General features: G+C 56.2%; 13 protein-coding genes across 13 annotated transcripts; 7 read left to right on the top strand and 6 right to left on the bottom strand.

The window, feature by feature from the left end:
* Positions 1-547: 547 nt before the first annotated feature.
* Positions 548-1249, bottom strand: K437DRAFT_41309 (uncharacterized protein). Its single transcript, XM_013384902.1, has one exon. The coding sequence runs from the start codon at positions 1111-1113 to the stop codon at positions 631-633; it is 483 nt and encodes a 160-aa protein (XP_013240356.1). The 5' UTR covers positions 1114-1249; the 3' UTR covers positions 548-630.
* A 1013-nt stretch (positions 1250-2262) lies between these two features.
* Positions 2263-2469, top strand: K437DRAFT_206517 (uncharacterized protein; the record flags this gene model as incomplete). Its single annotated transcript, XM_013384901.1, has 1 exon — positions 2263-2469. A coding segment is annotated over one exon (207 nt), but the record flags the coding sequence as incomplete, so codon positions are not given.
* A 174-nt stretch (positions 2470-2643) lies between these two features.
* On the top strand, positions 2644-3800 carry K437DRAFT_41351 (uncharacterized protein). The gene is made up of 3 exons (XM_013384900.1): positions 2644-2651; positions 2729-2898; positions 3011-3800. Exons 2-3 carry the CDS (start codon positions 2801-2803, stop codon positions 3450-3452), a joined length of 540 nt encoding a protein of 179 aa, XP_013240354.1. The 5' UTR covers positions 2644-2651; positions 2729-2800; the 3' UTR covers positions 3453-3800.
* A 483-nt stretch (positions 3801-4283) lies between these two features.
* On the bottom strand, positions 4284-5504 carry K437DRAFT_229268 (Mak16 protein; the record flags this gene model as incomplete). Its single annotated transcript, XM_013384899.1, has 3 exons — positions 4284-4357; positions 4456-4624; positions 4701-5504. The coding sequence occupies 3 exons, from the start codon at positions 5502-5504 to the stop codon at positions 4284-4286; spliced, it is 1047 nt and encodes a 348-aa protein (XP_013240353.1).
* A 1254-nt stretch (positions 5505-6758) lies between these two features.
* Positions 6759-7438, top strand: K437DRAFT_265082 (uncharacterized protein; the record flags this gene model as incomplete). Its single annotated transcript, XM_013384898.1, has 3 exons — positions 6759-6852; positions 6938-7333; positions 7377-7438. 3 exons carry the CDS (start codon positions 6759-6761, stop codon positions 7436-7438), a joined length of 552 nt encoding a protein of 183 aa, XP_013240352.1.
* A 49-nt stretch (positions 7439-7487) lies between these two features.
* K437DRAFT_259828 (Ribophorin I) lies at positions 7488-9479 on the bottom strand. The gene is made up of 3 exons (XM_013384897.1): positions 8853-9479; positions 8090-8779; positions 7488-7996 (listed from the first exon to the last, which is right to left on the bottom strand). Exons 1-3 carry the CDS (start codon positions 9362-9364, stop codon positions 7732-7734), a joined length of 1467 nt encoding a protein of 488 aa, XP_013240351.1. The 5' UTR covers positions 9365-9479; the 3' UTR covers positions 7488-7731.
* Positions 9480-9735: 256 nt separating this feature from the next.
* On the top strand, positions 9736-10979 carry K437DRAFT_259827 (EB1 domain-containing protein). The gene is made up of 4 exons (XM_013384896.1): positions 9736-9929; positions 10014-10189; positions 10275-10799; positions 10873-10979. Exons 1-4 carry the CDS (start codon positions 9809-9811, stop codon positions 10906-10908), a joined length of 858 nt encoding a protein of 285 aa, XP_013240350.1. The 5' UTR covers positions 9736-9808; the 3' UTR covers positions 10909-10979.
* K437DRAFT_259826 (uncharacterized protein) lies at positions 10678-11886 on the bottom strand. The gene is made up of 3 exons (XM_013384895.1): positions 11657-11886; positions 11412-11566; positions 10678-11314 (listed from the first exon to the last, which is right to left on the bottom strand). The coding sequence occupies exons 1-3, from the start codon at positions 11814-11816 to the stop codon at positions 11132-11134; spliced, it is 498 nt and encodes a 165-aa protein (XP_013240349.1). The 5' UTR covers positions 11817-11886; the 3' UTR covers positions 10678-11131.
* A 335-nt stretch (positions 11887-12221) lies between these two features.
* On the top strand, positions 12222-12646 carry K437DRAFT_270895 (Yos1-like protein; the record flags this gene model as incomplete). Its single annotated transcript, XM_013384894.1, has 3 exons — positions 12222-12312; positions 12413-12529; positions 12591-12646. 3 exons carry the CDS (start codon positions 12222-12224, stop codon positions 12644-12646), a joined length of 264 nt encoding a protein of 87 aa, XP_013240348.1.
* Positions 12647-13583: 937 nt separating this feature from the next.
* K437DRAFT_279681 (uncharacterized protein) lies at positions 13584-14591 on the top strand (the record flags this gene model as incomplete). The annotated part of the gene is made up of 5 exons (XM_013384893.1): positions 13584-13621; positions 13686-13865; positions 13946-13998; positions 14076-14483; positions 14554-14591. 5 exons carry the CDS (start codon positions 13584-13586, stop codon positions 14589-14591), a joined length of 717 nt encoding a protein of 238 aa, XP_013240347.1.
* On the bottom strand, positions 14505-16078 carry K437DRAFT_259824 (uncharacterized protein). Its single transcript, XM_013384892.1, has 3 exons — positions 15551-16078; positions 14720-15487; positions 14505-14645 (listed from the first exon to the last, which is right to left on the bottom strand). The coding sequence occupies exons 1-3, from the start codon at positions 15920-15922 to the stop codon at positions 14619-14621; spliced, it is 1167 nt and encodes a 388-aa protein (XP_013240346.1). The 5' UTR covers positions 15923-16078; the 3' UTR covers positions 14505-14618.
* Positions 16079-16267: 189 nt separating this feature from the next.
* K437DRAFT_251935 (uncharacterized protein) lies at positions 16268-17351 on the top strand. Its single transcript, XM_013384891.1, has 3 exons — positions 16268-16721; positions 16793-16920; positions 17008-17351. Exons 1-3 carry the CDS (start codon positions 16344-16346, stop codon positions 17186-17188), a joined length of 687 nt encoding a protein of 228 aa, XP_013240345.1. The 5' UTR covers positions 16268-16343; the 3' UTR covers positions 17189-17351.
* On the bottom strand, positions 17309-20673 carry K437DRAFT_276585 (cystathionine beta-l; the record flags this gene model as incomplete). The annotated part of the gene is made up of 2 exons (XM_013384890.1): positions 18313-20673; positions 17309-18230 (listed from the first exon to the last, which is right to left on the bottom strand). Exons 1-2 carry the CDS (start codon positions 20571-20573, stop codon positions 17309-17311), a joined length of 3183 nt encoding a protein of 1060 aa, XP_013240344.1. The 5' UTR covers positions 20574-20673.
* Between the last annotated feature and the right edge of the window lie 733 nt (positions 20674-21406).

Raw genomic sequence — 21406 nt, 5'->3', positions numbered from 1 at the left:
GGAGGGAGAGAATGACAAATGGTGTTGTTTATGTTGTTTGGAAGATCAAGTAACCCTAATGCGAATATCGACGTTGGCCTCAGTTCTGGCAACCCTACAAGGATGGTGAGGTGGGTGGGTGGGATGCATGTAAAAGAGATGTTCCCAGCTGAGAGAGCGACGCTCCGATCCCACACGAATTGTGGGGTAAAGGACTGGTTGCCAATCTGAGCTGTAGATCCCGTCTGCCAACATGTCAGCGCAGCAGGGCCCACAGAAAGGGGGTACAGAGCGGGGAGGACCAGCACACTCTCGCTTCAGCTGCGCTGATATGGGCGGGCCCGCATTGCGTCCGTGCTCCCACAGCCATCCAGGCACACAGCCCAGCCCCGTCGAGTTGGGCCGCGGCAGCTGGCCAGCCAGCCAGTCAGAGTGCACTCGTCCCCTGGCTTGCAGATCACACACATTGTTCACCCTATCAATCATCACTGGCGGGCGGAGGGGCGACCGCACATAGAAGGCTCGTCCATCCAACTCTACAATGGATACCCCTCACCAAACGTGCCTCCCTCGTCCACCAGCGACAGTCAGGATCACATCCTTCTCGTTTCCCAGCTCCCCGCCTGCGCACTACAAGCGCGGATACCATGTTCATATGCGGCGCGCTCGCGAGCGGGCGTAAGGAAATGATGGACCGGCAAGTCGCATCCGCACATCAGGTGACGAGGGAGTGGTGCGAGGGGACCCGACAGATGAAGCACGGTCTACATTGTGTGTGTACTTGTACAGCGCCTCTAAAAAGAAACGCGTCAAGTTCGTAAGTTGTGGCAAGCTCGGAGCCTGGCCTCGCGAGCGTCTCAAGCACGCAGTGTAACATCCATGTCTCGGTGCAGGGTTTGCATCAGTTGAATCAGGGCTGCCAAGTGCCAGCGCCGCACATAGAATGCGCGCAGGGCCCTTTGGAAAGGGCTGTGCTCCATCCTCGACACATACCACCGCCAAGCCGGAAATTGGGCGTTCGATAAAGTCTTCTGCGTATGGTTGCCGCAGCACCTCTCCCGGCTCGGCGCATTGGGCTGTGCCTTTCCTTGAGCAGACAGGATGGACGCGGCCATACGTTCTACACTCTCGCATGCGGGTCCCGCGGCGTCAGCTATCTGCACTGTGACATGTCCAAACCCACCAAACCCATCCGGCCACTGCCGCTGGCGTCAGAAGTCACGCCTCGGGAAAAGATGAACCCCTCTGCCAAATCCCCCGAATCAATGACGTAACCCCCCGCCATATTGGTCCGAGTCGCCCGCTTTCCTCCGTGTGGCCCGACCGCCCCCAATTTCGACCGAAAGGTGGACACGGTGTGTCACTCCATTGACTCCACAAGTGTGCTATGAGTAGGACAAGGTGGATCACGTGGATAGGATGATCTGCACATCGCAATCTGTCCGAGAACATAAACACCGCTCCCAGTTTCGCTGGTGGCGCAGCCACATGCACCGACGGGTCGCTGCTGTGTGCACCTCTTCGTTTAGGACTAATATCGGCGCGGGTGCCGCGCAATTAACAGCGCACCGCTCTGGCTCACCACATGCACGGGACAGAAAACGAGCAGCGACCGGTAGGGCTTCCCATCGATACCAGCGATTCACTTGCTCTTTTCCATGGCGCTTCGATAGCAGCCCTTGATGTGCCGCAGCCGCACCAAAGCTCACTTTCGTTGCGAACAACATTCATTCCACATCCCCTCGATGTCGGTGCGGATGATCTCAGGCTGGGATGGCCAAGGGAACAATCGCAATAGCACACCTCCAGTGTATAGACGGTGTAACCTATCTTCGTCGAATGCGTTTCAACACTAGAGAACAAGCTGCAGTCGCTGGAACGCAGCTACCGTGACACCTTTGGGATCACACAGTGACATCCCTCGCAATCTTGGTCTTTGCCGCAAGCGCACGTCAGCCATTTTCACCCTACCCTCATCATGACCAGCTTCAAGGCAATCGGAAGAGGTGAAGAGCAGCATGAACGCTGCGCTTCTGCATCTGTGCATCCGGCGCAAGTGAAAAGCCCACAAGTCATGCCATCCATCGTCGGCCCGCCAAATGCGTCACGGCCACCGCAGGGGCTGCAGCAGAGTGGAGATGAGCGAGAGCGAGTAGATCCGAGCTGGGCGGATCGCCCTTGCTTCTGCCGACTCCGGCGCCGATGCCTGACGCGAGCCAAACGCACTACATGGCATTAACGTCCGAACCTCACACGATCTTCACCTCAGCCGAACGCTGAACGATCATCGGCATTATCACGCTCATCCGTTTCTTCTCGCCCCCGACGGCGAGTACATACCTACCCGCCACCCTGGTCGTCTCGTGCAATCTGCACATCACGGCCGAAGTGGCCAACCTATCCGTGACGATCTACATGAACTTCCAGGGCATCTCGTCGCTTTGCTTCGGCACGCTGACCGATATGTTCGGGAGACGACCGATCTACATCGCCTTCCTCGACCTCTTCCTCGGCTCCGACCTTGGCCTGTGGCTACTCCTGTGGACGCGTCTCACTTGTCAGGGGCAGTGTACGCCGGACTGATGATGCTACGCGCGTTTCAAACTTGCGGGAGGGCAAGCGCCATCAGCATCGGTAGTAGGAGCATCGGCAACCTCACCCTGCCAGAATGAGTCTGAGCCGTCACTGCATTCTTCTATGCTATTCATGCTGATGCCTTCAATGTGACTCGTGGTGATTTGTATGCCAGAAATTACGGCAGTGTCATGGACGTTTTCCAATCTGGCGTATCGGTCGGGCCCAGCTTAGGAACCGTCATTGGATGTTTGCTCATGGCCTAGGTCGGCTGGAGGAGCAACTTTCTCTTCTTGGACATCGTCAGGGCCATATCCCTGGTTCTGCTTTCACCCTTTTGCCAGAGTGAATAGTCCATCCTTGCTCGTCGTATCGCAGTGCGCCAACGCCGATCAAGCCCAATGCCTGACAGTCACATTTCTGCCGCCCCGCCACCTGACCATATTCCCCACTAAAGCTCATTAGCAATGGCTCCGTACCGCGTTCCACGGTCTTCCATGAAGCGATCTGGTGCCTGCTATGCGGGCAAACCATCTTCCAGCGCACAGGCGTCCCACGGCTCCCTTTCCCATCCGCCTTCGGCTCCTGCTGATGAGTCGAGAGCGCACAAACTCCTCCGTCGACTCCTACAGCCGCTGCGGTCCCTCCACGTGCCAGAGGCGCTTCTCGTGTTGATCATCAGCGCACTGCCATACACGTACTACATGCTGACCAGCATCATCGCGTGCGCTTTCCAACACAAGCACGGCTTCACTATGCTTCAGTGTGGCCTCGTTTTCCGCGCATCCGGAATCAGCATTTTCATCCCAACCGTCCCCTCTGTACCCCTGCTCGACGCCAATTACAAGGCGGTGAAACGGTCGTTCGAACGCAGCACGAACGAATACGTTCGCTTCTGAATCGAAAATTTTCGCAAATATCCTTGAATAAGAACAATAGCGAACTGTCACCTCGGTCTAGCGATGACGCAGAGAAGGCTGAGCTGGCGAACCTTGTACCAGCACAAGTGTCAGATCCCCCTGCCCCACACCAGAAGGAGGCCAGTCGTGGCCCCGAAGCCATACTCACTCAACGGCTTCTGGCAGCGTCACCTGGTCCGAGAGTCCCTGCGCCAGTGCGCAACACGACCAGGACTAAGAGGCACACGTCGAAGCAGAAGCAGGGGTAATAACTGCTGCAAGTGAACAATACGGACGCCAATGGCTTTCGTCGCCTGCTGGCAAGGGTTCGGAGGAGCCAGTAGAGGCACTGCATCTGCACCTATGTGATGGCATTCGGCTCACGTAAAGCAGGAAAACTAGCGGCAAGAATGTTCATACTCTTGCGGGTGCCAAGGCATGGGGTGACCTCTCTCATTTCCCAATCTAAACGGCCAGATTCCCGATGTACCCTCCGATGATGGGCCCAATATTCACCAGCATGCTCCCGTACGGCTGGACACTAGAGCGGCGCTGATGATGGTTCGCCGGAACAGAAGGCTATCGTTCTACTTGTCAATTCCGCGGCAGTAGCTCCGCTCTAATGTTGCTCTCCACGCATCCATTTCATTTCATTTTATTTGCAGCATGTACTAATGCTTCATTTGGCTTGCGCTTCACTCTGTAGCATAGATGCCCCCAAAGTCATGTCGTGCCTGCAGCATATGAGATGTGACACAATCGAGAGACTCGCTGTAATTGCAACTGAACAAACGATCCGCGCGAACGTAGGTGTACCCCGGCACGCGCAGATCACCAGCTAGCCAGCTTCTCTGCAGTGAGCGGCTCGGTCTCGTGCTCATACTCGATCTCCATACCGGGACCGCCTGCCAATGGGAAAATGAAGGCGATGAATACAAGGAACCCGCCCAGGTGTACCAAAGCCGGTTGAAAAGCGCACAGGAACACTCACCCTTCTTGCCACCTTTCCGCTTCTTGCTAGAGGGGTCACTTTTACGTGCTGCAGGGGCTGTTGGCGCCTGCTTGCGCCTGCTAGAACCACTTGTTTTGGGCTCTGTGCCATCATCGTCCCCATCATCACTTTCGTCCTCATCATTCTCGTCGTCATCTTCTGATTCGATCGTATTTCCGTCCTATAGTGTGCGCAAGCGGTGCAAGGTGAGCCAAATCGCACGGGCCAAGATACACAGGCGCAGGGGCGGTACTCACCGAGTCAAAGAACCCGTCCATGTCTTCCAACTCGTCATCATCATCATCTTCACTATCGTCGCTGACGAACTCGCGATCGCCCACGCCCTCGTGGTCCTCCCCATCCTCCATCTCCCACTCTTTCTCCATCTGTTCCATGTCTTCCTCGTCCTCCTCCTCGCTCTCCTCGTCTTCCAGGCCAAGCTCGTCCTCTTTTTCTGCCTCCTCCTTTTCACGCCTCCGATCGAGCACGGCACGCCAGACGTCCTCGTTGACATTCAATGGGGCATCTCCGTATGCTCCGCTCTTGAGTCGCTCGAGCAGCTCCTTCTCAATTGACTTTTCTAGTCTCGCAGCTCTCAGTGCCTTGTTCTCTCGCGTCGCCTCTCGCTTCTCTGTCTTCTTTTTGATCCCCACCAGTCTCGGTTGATCCTCCTCCTTGAGCTTGATTCGGCGAAGCTTGATGAGATACTGTGTGATCTTGGTGAGACGCTGCTTAGTCTTGTGCGTGATGAACTTTGGCCAGTACACCAGCTCCTTGTCGATTTGCTCCAGAGCCTGGGCATAGTTCTTGCTCAATTTGATGCGCTCCCATTGCCGAGATGGTAGGTGCGAACGCTCGGCCGTCTTGACATAAAGATATACGATTCCTTCCCGCTCTCGGATCGTAGCATAGCGTGCATTGGCAAGAGGGCAGGATTGGCGATTGCAGAGACCGGTCAGGTTGTATTCATTTCGGCAAAAAGTCGAGTGAGTCGTGGACTTGATCTTATACGAGCAAAATTGATGCCCGATCACGGACCAGATGACATCGTCAGACTGCATTCTGGAAGCCGCGGAAGGTACTGTAGCAGCAACGAAGTGAGATGCTGGGTGAATCGAGGCCCTTCAAGTTTCTTACCACAAGATCCGGACAAGTTGTCAAACCTTCAATGCATCAAATGGCAAATTCAAAGGTCGACGGACACCGAAGATATCGACGAGGTTCGATCAGAATGGAACTGGATCCAAAAAATTCACGGACCAGGGCGGAAGAGCGTTGGAGACTTAGGTAAGGTCATTTGCGTTGAAGCATCACGTGAAAGAAATGAGGAATGTGCCAGTCCAAGGTTAGGGTTATTGCACTTGGACCACGCGTCGCGTTGTGACCACACGCCGAAACGCAAGGGGTGTCTCTTTTTCATTTCCAGCCGACCGTTAGCACGGCATGCTGTCCAAACATCCAACATCCACATCCAGCCTTTCGCTCTCACACTGTGCTGTTGTGCCTTGATCAGCACCAGCCGCGAGAACAGAGCGCATGATTCGGCCACATGATAATAGTGGTTGCCCCTCCCTGGCAGCATCCAACAGTCGTCCTATGTAATCCTATGCTCGAACAGCCGGGCTTGCCAGCAAAGACAAATTAGCATTGGTCTGCGATGACAGGACAGTGGACACCACGGCGGACCTGACTAACCAATGTAGCGAGTAGACAAATGTGACTGTGCCAGTGTGCCAGACTGCGTACTCTGTGCCGCATGCGGCCAAGGTGCAGGACGATGGGAAAGGGGAAGACTTTGAGGAGCTTGAGTCCTATGCCAAAACATCGTCGGCGCGGCCAGCAGCTGGTGCCTCTGCAGACCTGCCTTGCCTGTGGCTCACCTTGAGCAGCCGACTACCGCCGGACGTTGATCGATGCGAAACTCTGCTCTCGATGCAGGCAGCCCTCTAATCTCTTGATCCTTGTGTCCTGGCAAGTTGGATGCCATCAGACCACCTAGTTGGGCCGCCTAAAGTGCGTACGGGTCTGCCACTTGCCGATATATGTATGTATCCCTTCCTGATCCAGGCTGGTATACATGCAGGCCCATGTTCATAGAGGCTTTGCTGATCAATCCTCAACCCCTCAATCGCAATTGACCCGTCACTGTTTTTCAAGGAAAACTTGTTTAATAACACGACAGAGGCGCTCCTTGATCGCTTGTCCGAAATCTCAGCCTTGCATCAATCCTAATCCCCCTCCCCCCATCCACGTTATCGCTGTATAGCACGCCCGTTTGAAAGAGCTGGGGTACCAGTTTCTGTCGAGCTACAACGATGCTGTGGTCCAAAACAACCCTCATCCTCACAGGCGCGTCGCTTTTCGCGACCGTCGCACAAGCAACTCCTGACAGCAGGCCCCGCACTGATAGTGAGTCGAGCTTCATCTGGGAAGCAGCAACGCTGCCGCGAGGGGAGAATGATAATGACGCTGAGTCAATTTGACCTATGCTCAGGCCGGCCGGACAGCCTTTTGGACAACAGGAATCACGGCTCGGCCAGCCAGGATGACTTCTCTCACACGCCACCAGGCGGCGGCCCGTCTTTCAAACGGGACGACGACCGTGACATGGACATTTTTGAGCGTTCATCCATCTTGCGCGAAGCCAGAGTACCTCTCGGTGCTGCATCAGCAGTAGTGCCAGGAAAGGCATCGCTCGTAGCGCGACGCGGTAACAACCGCGAACCTGCCCGTGGCGGCGAACACGTCCACCACGACGGCGGCAAAGGCTCTCCATCCGGCGACGATTTTTCGCACACTCCCCAAGGTGGCGGGCCGGGCTACCGTCGCGGAGAAATTTCAGCACCGTCCCGTGAAGAGGTGGATGTTGCCGACGAAGGAAGAGAGACAGGTGCGACTTGGCCGTATGCTCCCAGTCACGCTGCCGCGGACAGCTGGTCCCACAAACCGCCCGGAGGTGGTCATGCGTACTGATGTGGTCATGCCCGAGCGCTAAGCGGCGGCCGCGCGCGACACTCGGCTAGGAACAGTGAACAATACAGCCATGTAATCATACAGAACTTCGCTAGGTATACGGACTCATCGGGACGTGATCAGGTCCAGGCTACGGGCCGGATTGTGTCGCCTCTTACTCTTGCCTTTTGCTCCGCATATCGGAAATAACATCTTCTCGACTGTGTATATCTCACAAATCTCGCTTTGGCCTATGCAAATTATTTCATTTTGAGGCATCTTGCGAGCGACCAACACGAGCAGCACTAGAGCGCACGAATACATGTAGGCAGCAGATCACTGCGCCTTGATCTTTGGATCGAATCTCCGTAGTGCACCAGCAAGCATAAACAGCCCGAGCGCGACGGTGGAGACAGCGAGTGGTTTGCGCAAATGGGCAGTTGGCGATAGCCGATATTGAACGTAGACCAGCTGCGAGTGCTTCTCGGAGCACCTTGCTTTTTCGAGCACGAGGGAAGGCCGTCCGACCGTATCGAGATATGTCACGTACTTTTGCTGGGTCAAGCTATCGACCGCAAAGGGTAGGAACGTCTTGATGTCACTGTGAGTCATCAAGGCAAAAAGGAATGTGTCAGTTGGCTGCTCCGAAAGCCGGCGGGCTTGCGCGAAGTCCCATTCAAAAATCGCTACTCACGTTGCGCCTTCGGGCAGAACAATGGTGGTCTTGACGTCGTCGAGAGCGGTGGCATCACCGACAGGTGTGAGGAAAGGCACGGAGACACTGTAGGTGCCAGCTCCGAGCCGCTTGGCCCAGCCACCCGTGCTAAGCTTCTGGTTCCAGCCAATGCTGAACGTATAGTTCCATCCACCCAGAATTGGATAGCGCGGCTGAAGGTCCAGCGCCGAGGACCGTCTCTCGCCGAGCAAATTCGAGGGTGTCGCGATGAGATGCGGCGCAGGCGGGGCAGGATAGAAGCGCGAGGTGGAGACGTTGCCGATCTGGTCGATGAAGTAGGCGTCCTTCGCCCCGGCTGGTAAGTGCACCCGGAAGCGGATCAAGGTGCTCGCCTGTCCCTTCTGCTTGAACTGCGCCATCTGGTAGTCAATTCGCGAGAAGTGACCTTTCAGTGCCGGTCCATCGTTGCGCAACCAGATGCGGTCTTCGATGGCAATGTTGTCTCCCCAGTGCGAAACCTCAGCGACTCTGTCAAAAGTCACGACGCTGGTAACTGGTACAGGGTGCTCGTAGTGCACGCTTCCTTGTTTGATCGACGCGGAGCGGTAAGGTTGGATGTTCTCGTAGGGGCCAAAGGTAATTTTGTTGCCCGATTTGGTCGCCGTCTCGTCCTTTGGTGTGTAGTTTGGAACGTTTTGGATCGGCGTGCTGCATACAAGCGAGAACATCATGTCGTCAGAGATATCTCTTTTTATCTCATGCTAGCGCGGTGGTCACTCACATTACTTTGACTCTGCCCTTGTCGGCTACGTAGGGTGTGCGAAGACCCACGTCTCCTTTCCATATAAGCAGCACTGGATCCGTCTGAGCGATCACCTTGGGGAGCGCCTCTACGAGATGGTTGTAGGCGCATCGGACCGACACGGTGACCTCAGCTGCGCTTTCCGGCAGGTTCAAGGAGGCAAGGTGCGTCGTGGGATCTTCTGGATCGAGACCCTCATCCTGGAGCGGCAGAGCTGTGGGGGTCTTCCCTTGCCCATCGACGATGGCATCGGCGAAGGCGAGCTTCTCGTATTCCGCTGCACTGAAGGCGACGAAGAAGGGTTCCGATGAACCCGAGCCTCGCTTGACGGTGTACGTCGTTATCGCTTGCGATACGGAACCGTGCAGTTCAAGGTTTTTGACAACGTTTGTGAGATGCCAATCATTGGCGTTTGGCACGGCAGCCAGGCAGCCCGCGGCGTTCAACCCGACCAGCAGCAGCAGACCTGGCACGAATGTTATCCGCGGCATCACGACCATACCCTGAGCCGTCGTGCGTCCTTGTCCAGTCCTTCCCGGTGCTATTGGCAGGGGTTCACTTGCCTTTTTAGCAGTTCTTCATTCAACCTTCTGGCCGCCACCATCGTCATCGTCCTCTTACTGAGCGAGGTCCAACCCAACACAACGTCGGCTTGAATGGCGGCATCCTGTCAAGCTGTCATGGCTGTTCCGCCCTCTCCTGTCAATTCTCGTCTGGTTCTTCCAATGGGCAGTGCCAGGCGCGTACTGAGTGAAGTGGGGCACTGGGTGACTCTCTGTCCGACGCGTTTCGCTCTCCCTTTGGCCTTCACCTTGTGTTGATCTGCTAGTCCTCATACCTCTTTAACGTTCTTCGCCTGCAACACCAGACCGATACACACATAGATGAATGACATTACTTGCTGACACAGACGCACGCTGGAATCGGCAGCCAACATGGGGGAATCCAGGACAGAATTGATCGCGTGGCTTAACGACCTGCTCGCGTTGAGCTACACCAAGGTCGAGCAGTGCGGTACCGGCGCCGCTTACGCGCAGATCATCGACAGCATCTACGGTGCGTAAATGAGTCGACTAGCTTTGGCAAGACCTAGCGAAGCGAGGATAGACCAATGGTGCTAACAGATCCCATGCTACACAGGCAATGTACCGATGGGCAAGCTCAACTGGACGGCCAAGCAGGAATATGAGTACCTGAACAACTTCAAGGTTCTCCAGGAGGCCTTCAAGAGGAACAAGATCTCCAAGCCGATCCCAGTCGAGCGTCTCATCAAGTGCAAGATGCAGGACAACCTAGAATGGCTGCAGTGGAGCAAGGTGTGTGCAACCGTGCATCGGCTCATCCATACACACCACTAACCCCCATTGAGATGCTCGTGTGATTTGCGCTCAACGCCTGCAGAGATTCTGGGACAGCAATTTCCCCGGACACGAATACGACCCGGAAGCGCGGCGTGGTGGTGCGGCGGCTGTTCCCCCACCATTGCACGGAGCCGTGACGGTCGGCGCGGCGCGTAACCTCGGCGGTGCACCGCGTGCCGCAGCAGGCAGCGCGCGAGCGTCGACGACCACAGGCGCAGCACGCAAGCCCGCGATTGGCGGCGCGTCTACTGCACCACGAGCGCGCGTAGGTGCGCCCGCATCGTCGGGCAGTGCAGGCGGTGCGGGCGGCGTGTCGAACGAGGCGCTTAACATGCTTACGGCACAGATGGATGAGCTCAAAGTAAGCGTCGATAGTCTGGAGAAGGAGCGGGACTTTTACTTTGGCAAGCTCCGCGAGATCGAACTGCTGGTCCAGGAGCGGCTCGGAACTGGGGAAGAGGGGTCTGAGCAGCTAGCCGAAGGGGCAGAAGCGGAGACACTCAAGGGCATCCAGCATGTTTTGTACAGCACAGAAGAGGGCTTTGAGGTCCCAGAAGGCGCCGAGGTGAGTTTGCACAATGCCTCTTCGCCCTTGTCATTGCCCCTGACGATTCTTCATCCATCACACCGACACCCAGGTACCCGCTGTTCTCGACGAGGAGGAGACTTTTTGAGCGGTCGTGATCGAGCCAGTAGCATGTACTGCAACATGTACCACATGCCATCAATGCGATATCGAGGGACAAAAACATGCGAATGCTATCTGCGAGTGTGTGAGAAAGTCGGGGGCCTTTCGGCTGCACAGAAGTATAGGTTCAAAGTTCCTAGAAGTGTCCGTAAGGCTCCTCAGAGCAAGCGCATGCGTGCACCGAGGGATAGTCCGTAGAGGGTTGAACTCTAAAGGAAAAGGTACGATCCAAGCGCGACGCTTGCTGCCGAGGAGAAAATGGTGAAGCCCAACGGGGTCATTACCGCCTTGGCAGCGCTGACGACGTAGCTATCATTCGGGCCTACTGCTGTTACACCTCCGCCTGGCGATGGTGCTGATGCTGTACCTGCCAATGATCCTGCCGTGATGACCTGACGAGGCGGAGGGGAGTCGACACGATGATAGTCAGCTATCTGAAACCATTCCATCCTGCTTCTGGCGATGGTCAGAGCACGAGCACAAACTCACAGCTGCGGTTGGCAGCGTCGTCGGCGTAAATTTCGAAGTCGAACTCGAAGTCAACGTCACATTGAACACGCTTGTTGTCGAGCCATTGACGCTAGTTGTCAGCGAGAGAAAAGTAGAGGATGGAGCGAAAGTGGCAGCTGCAGAAGTTGTTTTGCCTTGAGGTGCATGCAAATCCGCAGCCAAGGTGCAAGGACGAGTCAGCGTGCAAGCATCTCCTGCGCCGATGGGAGGAAGCTAACTCTCACCTGATACTGCCGAATTGGTGGCAGAGAAGCTACCACTCGGCGCTGGAGAGGACGAGGCCTGCTGTGATTGCGCTGATGCTGGCAGCGCGGCGCCGCTCAGGAGCAGGAGCATCAGCGCCGGTAGGGCGGCAAGGAGCCGCGGGATCAGGCTATGTAGCATGCTTGTGCTAGTTAACTGTGGTCTCACAGGTTCAAGCACTGATTTGCGATTGACGTTGCCGATGGAGAGCATGACGGATTTGCTCGAGATGGTACATATACCTGGTCCACAATAATGTGTGCGTTCTCGGCAGGGTTTCTCTCATCGTCTCCACTCTGTGCGAGAGGCGCCGGCGATCCGGCGGTGTGCGGGCACTGATCACTCTCACGTCGCACAACCCATCACACCACCTGAAGACCTGAACATCTTTCCACCAACTTCGTAGACGTAACGTGTTGCAACTTGCAAAGTTCTACTTTTAGGTGTTCAACAAGGACGTACAGGAGACGCTGCAGCACCGAAGAGAGACGGGCCGAAGGCATCTCGGTCTGATCTTGAGCCAGGCGTCAGAAGTGGCATTCCGAGATGGTGCTGGGCCTCGGCGGCATCGTCTACGCCGGGCTGCTGCTCGTAAACGCGATTGCAATCTTGAACGAGGAGCGCTTCTTGGCTCGAGGTAAGTGCAGCAGGCGAAACAGCTTTCTGTGGCAGCTTCGAAACCGGTGGCTGACACGCATTCCTCTGCCATCTCGATGTTCCTTCACTGCATCACACAGTCGGTTGGTCAGCCAACCAAGTGCAAGGCTTCGACCAGGGCTATGGGCACCCGCAAGATGCGAGCATCAAGGCGCGGCTAATCAGTCTCATCAGTGCAGTTCGGATGCTATTAAGGAGTAAGGCCCCAGCTTTCGTTGCCATGTTCCCAAGCGATCTTCTGACATTGTGGTCTTGCAGTACCGCTGATCGTCGTCAATACTGTCGTCATCATATACGAGCTGATACTGGGATGAACATGGATGAATCCCGAGATGCTCCAATTCAAACTACTGGCCGGTAGGGCTTCCAACTTGAGCCAAACATGCACGCGGATTTCGACCGCACGCCACGTGCAACGGCACTTTGAACGTCGGGAAACGCGCTTCGATAGCCCCATTGATCACAAGCGATGGCCGTGCATAGACATGGCTTGACATCACGTCATGTGATGCTGCGCTTTTCGCTTTCTCCACAGCCAAGACATCCTGCTTTGGTTGTCGTTTGCGCGTCTGATGAGTGACAATTTTATAAACATACCGTCGACGCGTCACATCCCCCTAAATCGGCAGTGCTCCCACCGCAGACAGGCCTGCAGGCACGCTCCCGCATTGACTATGGCAAAATGCAGCCTGGATCGCCAGACGTGCATGGCAAGACCCGAACTGTCACATGTCACACATTGAAAGAGGCTGAATGTGCCCGTTACCACATGGGACGGTCACCATGACGTGGGGCGTGTATACTGCATCAATTTGCTCATCCAGCCGCTCTTGCGCTTAGGTTTTCGACTTATCATAGACTTCAATGACGGTCAGTCGTCTCCAGATGTGGATACACACATCGTATGTGTGAGTCTGGTCCTCGAAGCGAAGATTGTGCCCGTAGTGAGCATTGCATACACTGCCAGGGACACGCGTTGCTCTGGACGAGGGGAGCGGATCGCGGAATGAGTTCTGTCGGGCTACACAGGCACGGGACACCGCGCATTGAATACAGCGAACAAGGCGGAAGCGCGAGCACGCAGAAGACTAGCAGCGAGCTGTTCCTAAACTCGCATGCCTCATATCTCATATGTCATTGCTTCGTAGGCTATGCATACAAGTACATCCAACTCACAGCCTTCTCGCCAGAATCTTCCTTCATATCTATGCTGGGAGAAATCCTCTGGGGCAACCACGAAGCAGCTCGAAAATGTCGAGGGAAGGTGTCGCGAATTTTGCGTCCACGTCGTGAGTTTCACGAAGTTGCGTTCTGTTCTAACGACGATGCGGCTCATCGTGTTTGCTATCACAGTGCCGAAAAAATCACGGTTGGATCGAAGGTGACCATCGCACAGGATACAGATATTCGAGGCAATGTCACATTCGGAACGGAGACGGTCGTCCACCCGAAAGCAGCGATCTTGGCGCTACGAGGCCCCATCGTGATTGGATCTGGATGCATCATCGAAGAAGGCGCAGTGATCGTCAATCGGTGAGTCTGCGCAATGTCTTCCTTCAATTTTGTGCACCACTCAACCCGTGATTATCTACTCTTTGTACCATACACGTCAGACGAGAAAATGTGATGCGAATAGGCGACTACAATTATTTCGAGATCGGGTCCCGTGGGTATCTCCAAGCTCGCACATAGACATCAGCTTGAGGCTGATGCCCAATTTTGCCTGTCTTCTTGTCACATCAGGCGTGGAAGCCGCTTCAGTCGGGTCTCACAATGTCTTTGAAGTGCGCAGCTTTGTCTCTTCAGACGTGATGGTCGAGTCATTTTGCACCGTAGGCGCAGGCTGTGTCCTCGCAGGCAACCCAGTTTGGCCATTGGATGCCGAAGGGCTTCTCAAAGAAGAGCACAAGCCAATTTTCCAGGAGGAGGAAAGCATATGCGAAGGGGCAGGCGATGGAAGGGACAAGACTGAAAAGCCAGAGGCAGAAGAAGGAGAGCAACAGGAAAGAAACAAGGAGAACGACGAGGTTGAGGCCATTCCGGATCGCACCGTAATTTACGGTCACGACTCAAGACGGCGGCTATGGAGTGGTGAAGGTGTGCAACAAGCTGCTGCAGTGCACGTGAAGCATTTAGATTACTTGCGCGAAGGTGAGCTCGATCAGATTGTTGGTCAACCGGGTACGGACTTCTGATGATTCCTTTGCATTTTGCATTACAGCGCTACCTAAGAGCGTACGACTAAAGCTCATCTCATGAGGCAAACGAACGCAAACCTAGTCAAGATCACATGAACATGTTGTCGTAGTCACTCTGTGCGCAGAACACGACCTATGCTCAATTCAAGGCTCAGACTTGCGCGGCTTTGACGATCATTCTCAACTCACACTTCTCGGAGGCCTAAAGTCGTCGAAATCAGGCTCTCCGGTTGCCGGACCTCTGCGACCTCTTCCTGCGCCAGGCTGCGGAGCGCAAGGTCCCTGTCCAAAGGGCCCAATGGGATCAAAGCGTGCACCAGGAGGGACAGCCCCGGGTGGCAGACCGGCCATACCGCCCCCACCGAAGCCTCCTGGCTGGAAACGATCTCGGAACATTGGATGGTCCGGCCCGACGATCATGCCTCCGCCATGATCTGGTGGTTGACCTGGGAACAGGGGAGGTGGACCGAAGCTGCCGCCGCCGAATGGATGTGGACCTGCAAATGGCGCACCTCCGAGAGGGTCGAGATCGCGATCACCGATGATGAGCGGATTGCGACCACCAATGTCAGGCGTGCTTGGGTCATCGGGATCGTCAAAGTACGGCGGCCGGTTGGGCAGCCTTGGACCGACAGGGTCATCGGGATAGAAGTGCCTCCTCTCGCCTTGATCGAGCTGCTGCTGTTGCTGCGATTGCCCAGAGGCGAGACGCCTGCTTCCCGATCCTTCCGCCTCGCTTGTTCCCTCCTCGTAGCCATCCTTGCGCAGGCCCGGCACAAGCTTTTGCACGATCAATTGCTTGTATGCAAGGACAAAGTCGCGCAGTCGCGAGGACGAGATAAAGCCATTGACCAGGTGTTCTGGCTGTGCTCCTGTCGAGGGACTTGATGGGTAAGGAAAGAAAGAGGCGGAAGTGTAGTCGCTGGTCTGCAGCTCATATGTAGCAGTCTTGCTATCCTGTACAGAATTTACTGGGTCAGCATTTTCCGGCGCTGCGCAGCAGAAATAAGGCAAGCTTACTTCAACAGCTGTAGCGTTAAACAACGTCCTATTCGCCATTTTGATAACCTTGACAATGAATTCCAAGCTACTCTGTTCGTGTTTGTATCCGAACGTGAATGTATCCGGCGAGCCCCTGCTCCAACCATTAGGCAGCCTGTTAGCAACAGTAGATGAATCAGGCGAGCTCGGCGTAACCCTATGACTCTCGCCAAGGTTGATCAATCGGAAATCCAAACGGGTCATGATGGTATGCGCCATCGCTGCAAGCCCATCTTGAGGATTGCGCAGCTGCCATGATGTGAACCCGGGCGCCGAAGATTCCGAAATGGGGCGCGCAGGGAGTAGCGTAGGTAGTGTCTCCAACAGCGCTGATGGGTCGAGGGGATCCATGATGGGCGCCGTTTAGTATTCTGTTGTCGGCAGACTCGGTGGATCAATTTGGCCAGAGAGCAGCTTCCAAATTATGCCTTTCAGCAACTCCTGCAGCACAAAGGCCACTAAGCGGTTTAACGTACGACCCAATCGCCAGGATGGACACCGGCAACGTTAGACAACAGCGTGGGTGTCCTATGAGAGAAGGGGGGTGTATCGCAACTCGAATTGAGCTTGAGTGTGGTCCGTGCAATCCATGGTGGAGGCTGGTTAGGGTTGCCACGTTAAAGCCGATATAGAAGGCTCACCTCATCTCGTCCATCCCCAGTGCCTTCACAGAGCTAGTGTTAGCTTTCCGATTGTCCCATCACTTCCTCCAAGTGCTCAATACTCTCCACAGCAGATATATCTGCAGCAAGTCCGTTCCAGAGGGAAAAGAATGCTCTGCCAAAGGTGCATTGGTCGACAAATCATAGCAGCGGCGCCGGTCGGTCGTCGCTGCGTAAGCGGTTATATCCCCGCTTTTACGTCGGTCATCCCGTTCTCGATTCAAGTACGGACTGAGTCGCGATCTTACACCCATTCAGCGTTGCCAAAGCAGTCATCCGGCAGTAGATGGGCTTCAGCAAAAGCAGCTTCCGGTATTCATTCAGCAGCTTCTTGGTGGCTATCAGAAAGGCGCGGTCCGAGCAGCTGTGCGTGGGGACAACAGACTCGGTCGGCCGTGACGCTAGTGCGCAAGCCGGCGGAGCCGGAAGAGCCGGACGTTTTCAAGAGCGGTGACCCTGACATTATTCTGACTGAACGAGCGCAAGAAGTGAGTGAACATCAGGAGATTGTATTAGCAATCGTGCGGCTGACAAGCTGGGCCTCTCTTGGGTCTTGCAGAAGTTGAAGCAGGTCTCAGAAACGGAGAAGAACCCCAATTTGGCGCTGCGGATAGCTGTCGAGCCTGGCGGATGCCACGGCTATCAGTACAAGATGGAGTTAACGGACGAAGCCGAAGACGATGACTTGTGAGCACCGCTACAGCCGAAAAGCAGACAAGGTGATGTGGACGCTAAAGCTCCCCATATGTACATCTTTCCTCTGCTCATTTGTAGTCACTTCAAGGCCGCAGAAGGAGTGACACTTTTCATTGACTCGGTCTCGCTCAATTTGGTCAAAGGCTCGACAATAGATTTTGTTACGGAGCTCATTGGGAGCCAATTTGCCATCAAGGACAACCCTCAAGCAAAAGGTGCCGGCTGCGGTTGCGGTGTATCCTGGGAGCCTATAATTTGACGTTTGGCAAAATCATTTGCAGTCTAACGCATACTTCATTACGTAGCCTTTTAAAAATCACTATTGTGGGTGTCTAGAGTTGCGGTACATGATGCAGGGACCAAGTATTCCATCTCTCTCTTAAGCAAAGGCCCACGCATCGGGACCATGTGTCTTTGTCCATTCTGCAATCTTATTGCCGTCGCCCTGAACGAACAAGGCGCGGTCGGCAGGAAAGCCAGCATTCTGATCTTCGCCACCTCGATTGACCAGCAAACCGATACCAGGGCCGCCAATGCTCGTTTCGTAGCACGCGAAACCCTGCTGTTCCAGCGCCCTGATGAGTCCGTCGAGCTGCTCGGGCAGAAGCTCGTCCGGGAGAAGCGTGACGGCGCATCCTCCCCCGCCGGCACCAGTCAGCTTGGTGGACAGCTGCCACGGCTCGCTAGCTGTGGTGGCGCGGATGGCCTCGAGCGACTCGTGGCTGACTTGTAGATCCACAAGCTGCGCATGGTTCTGTTCGATGAGGGCAGAAAGCTCCTTGAGCAACTCTTGGCGTGTCGAGGCACTGCTGGAAGTACCAAGAAGCTTGGACGCGGCATTGGAGATGGACTGGATCGTTGCAAGACGCGCATTGATGCGCTCTGGCTCTTCTTCCAGCTGCCGTCCGACGTTCGCGACGAGCTTCTTCGTATCCCTGCTCACCTTGGTGTCCGTGAGCAGGAAGCGAACAGACTGGAAGCCGTGCAGTGCCTGCATCTCGTTGGCAAGCAGGCCGTTGCGAGCGTGCGCGCGCTTGAATACCAGCGCGCCACCGTGCACCGAGACAGAGTTATCCACGCCGGACGGGTTTCCGTGCAGCACCTTCTCAGAGAGAAAGGCCCAAGCGTTGATAAGCGAGGCTTCAGAAGCGTTGATGCTGCCAGCTGCTCCGCCGGCGGGCCGAGGCAAGTGGTCATGCGTATAAATCAGCGCGGTGGCCAAGCAGGACGAGTACGCAGCGGAAGAGCCTAGACCTGCGCCAATAGGCAACGCAGAGCGAAGCAAGAAGGACTGCCCGCCGCTATGAACACCAAAAAAGAAGAGAGGCGCAGATGTCAGCATATATCCTTTGACACAAGCCTCAGACTGAGCGCATGACTCACTTCTGCTCCCTTCCAGCGATGCACATGTACAGATAGATAAAAGCAACTGAAGCCGCGTAGCTCTTCTGAGTTTCCTTCGCAGTCTGCGTGACCAGCTTTTCGATCGCGAGCTTGAGACGCGCATCAAGGCAATCGGGCGAGGCCAGATCGTCTCCATCGCGCACATCCTTTGTCGGCACGAGGTCCCACGGCAAATCGTTGAGGCGCCAGATGTGCTCGACCTTCAGGTCGAGTAGATTCAGGCTGATGCATCCGTCAGAGCGCGGGCTGACCTGTGCAAAGCAACGCAGCGCAACAGCCGCCGCGACGGCTGTGACGCCGTGGACGACGGCGTGCTCGCCAAACAGGATCACTTTGCCCGGAGCAGACACAATGACCGACGGTGATGGCACATGGTCTTCAGCGAAGCCGGCACCGGCCCTGCGAGCGGAAGCATCGGCGATCAGGACGGACCCTACGGCCGTGTTGAGGTTCGAATTGATGTTTTGCGCGCGAGGCGGATGTGGGGCAACGTCAGCCGCATCGGTACTGTTGTCCTCATCGTCGTCGCCTCCGCGCGTCTCGAGGCGATTGACGTCAAGGCCGCCGGTGCTACCTGGACCTGAGCGAAGGTAGTTGGCTTCTTCCGCCTCTGCTTCGGTTGGAACTCGCTCGTACTCGACCTCCTCCTCCTCCTTCTCATCCTCTCCTTGTCTATCTCCAGTTACTTGAGCATGAACCTGCGGCTGTCCTTGCGGCCTGCGCTTGTACTTCTTGCGGATCGCACCGGCCTCCAGCAGGGCGTTCTGCAGATCCTCAATCAGGTCCCTGCAATCCTCAATGCCGACGCAGAGGCGGATGAGATCCTCGGGGAGCTTGCGCGCCTTGCGAACCTTGGGATCGATGCTCGCATGGCTCATCAGGCATGGCATGCTGATCAGTGAGTTGACGCAACCGAACGAGACGGAGATGCCCCAGAGGCGCGCGGCGCCGACGATGCGCTTGGACAGATCCTCGTCGTGCGTCTCGAACGACAGCACGGCGCCCGGGCCGGCGGCCTGCGCGTCGTGGATCGCCTTGCCCGGGTGCGAGGCAAGACCAGGGTAGTTAACCTTGAAGCCGAGGCGATGCAGATGCTGCGCGACCTGCACGGCCGACTCCTGCTGGCGGTCCATGCGCACGGCAAGGGTCTTGATGCCGCGCAGGAGCAGGAACGAGTCCATCGGCGTCAGCGCATTGCCAACACTGTTGATTGTGAAGGAGATCTGCTTCCCGACGTCGTCTCTATCACAGGCGATTACGCCGGCCATGAGGTCGTGGTGGCCGGAGAGGTACTTGGTGCCCGAGTCGTACGCAACATCTGCGCCGAGCTCGAGCGGACGCATGAGATAGGGCGACATCATCGTGTTGTCTACAACGATCAGCGCGTCCGGTGCGAAGCGACGCACGGCCTTGCAGCAGCGAGCGAGGTCGATGACTCTTAGGAGAGGGTTGGTGGGGGTTTCCAGAAGGACCATCTTGACGGGTCCAATCCCCGGCGTGCCAGCCGTGATGTCCTTCGCTCGCTGCTCGAGCAGTTGCTCCACCTTTTCGGCATTCGTAGTATCTACGTGATCCGTCTCTACGCCGCCGTGCGACTTGAGGTAGCCGAGCAGGCGGTTCGTCCCCCCGTAGAGGTCGTCGCCGGCGACGATGCGCTCGCCCGGCTTCAGCAGCCGGGTGACGACGTCGAGGCAGGCCATGCCGGAGCTGACAGCGAAGCTAAACTTGCAGTTCTGCAGCTGACACAGGTGGTGCTGCAGCATGCTGCGCGTAGGGTTGCCTGAGCGCGAGTAGTCGAACTCGGCGCCTGGCGGGCCTTTGAATGTGGCGGACATGTAAATCGGCGTCGACGAGGCGCCGTACTGGTCATGGTGCGCAGGATCATCGATGGTGGCGCAGATGGTGGAGAAACGATAGCCTGTAGTTGGCGCCCGGCGCGACTTGAGAGGATGCTCGCCGGGGACTACGTGGGGCGTAGAAGAGGTACTTGCGCCGAAGGCACCGCCGCTAGCGGCGGCCATGCGAGTGAGGTGTTGCTCTTTGGCATGAAGAATGGTAGACGCAGACGGAGAGCTGGGCACGCTGCTGCTGCTGTCCTCGAGGCTGGTGAGGGAAGCGTTGCTGCCCATCGAAAGGCCGATGGAGGGTGTGGCTGTCGCAGTCGGGTTGGTGCTCAGCGTCGAGTCCGATTCGGCTGTCGACGACGGAGAGCGCGTGAGAGGAAGTGATGGAGGGGCCATGGCGAAGGCAGCGGTCGCAGCGGTCTTTCCGCTGGCCAGCGCTGATCGTCTACGGGCCCGTGTCAGCTTGTAAACTGTGTTGGCCCTGGGAGGGTTGAATGGTGCCTGGTTGAAGGGAGAAGCAGGAAGAGAGAGAGGCGAGACGAGGTGAGTCGAGCCTCGAGTCAGTGTCTAATCCGTTGTGGGATGCCATGTCCGCGAACTGAACACATTCGAAGAACAAATAAGGAGAGGGAGTGCGGGTTACGGCACTGCGCCACTCTACACGTTTCATCTGTTTTACAAAGTAGGGTTACTTCCGCCCTTCCCAAGCCAAGTCCCAAATTGAGAGACGAAAGCTGTCTGTCAATTGTTCACGTCTCTCCCTCTCGCGATACCGCATCCTGTCTTCATATCATCAGAAGTGCAACCACATCCAGCAGGTTGCGACTCTACCCACGCCGCTTGGATCGCAACGAACTTCCCCACGTATCGAGCTTCAGCTGGAATCTGGTTGACGAGGAAACGAGGGGCTCACGGCCAACTCGGGATTTCACGCTACATACAATTTGCACCAGCACTCGGCGAGTAGGCCTCCTTCGCTCGACCGAAGAGTAAGAGGAAACGGACAATCGAGGCAGCGGCTGAGCTCAGAACCACGAAATGACAGACAGCGGTGAGTCTGCACTTTGGAATATTGATGAGAAAAGCACAGCCAACAGCGCCGGCTTGCACGCGCGCCGTTCCCGCACACGCACCCGGTCCCCCGCGGGTCGCGCAGATCTTCTCACACCTGTCAGTGTGTGCTACAAAGCGGTGCCTCTCTTGTACCCGTTTCTTCTGAGCGCTTCGGA

The sequence above is a fragment of the Tilletiaria anomala genome (genome assembly GCF_000711695.1).
Source record: "Tilletiaria anomala UBC 951 chromosome Unknown K437scaffold_141, whole genome shotgun sequence".
NCBI lineage: Eukaryota > Fungi > Basidiomycota > Exobasidiomycetes > Georgefischeriales > Tilletiariaceae > Tilletiaria > Tilletiaria anomala.
Note: the sequence above shows the minus strand (reverse complement) of the source record. Positions and strands in the feature narration are given on the sequence as shown.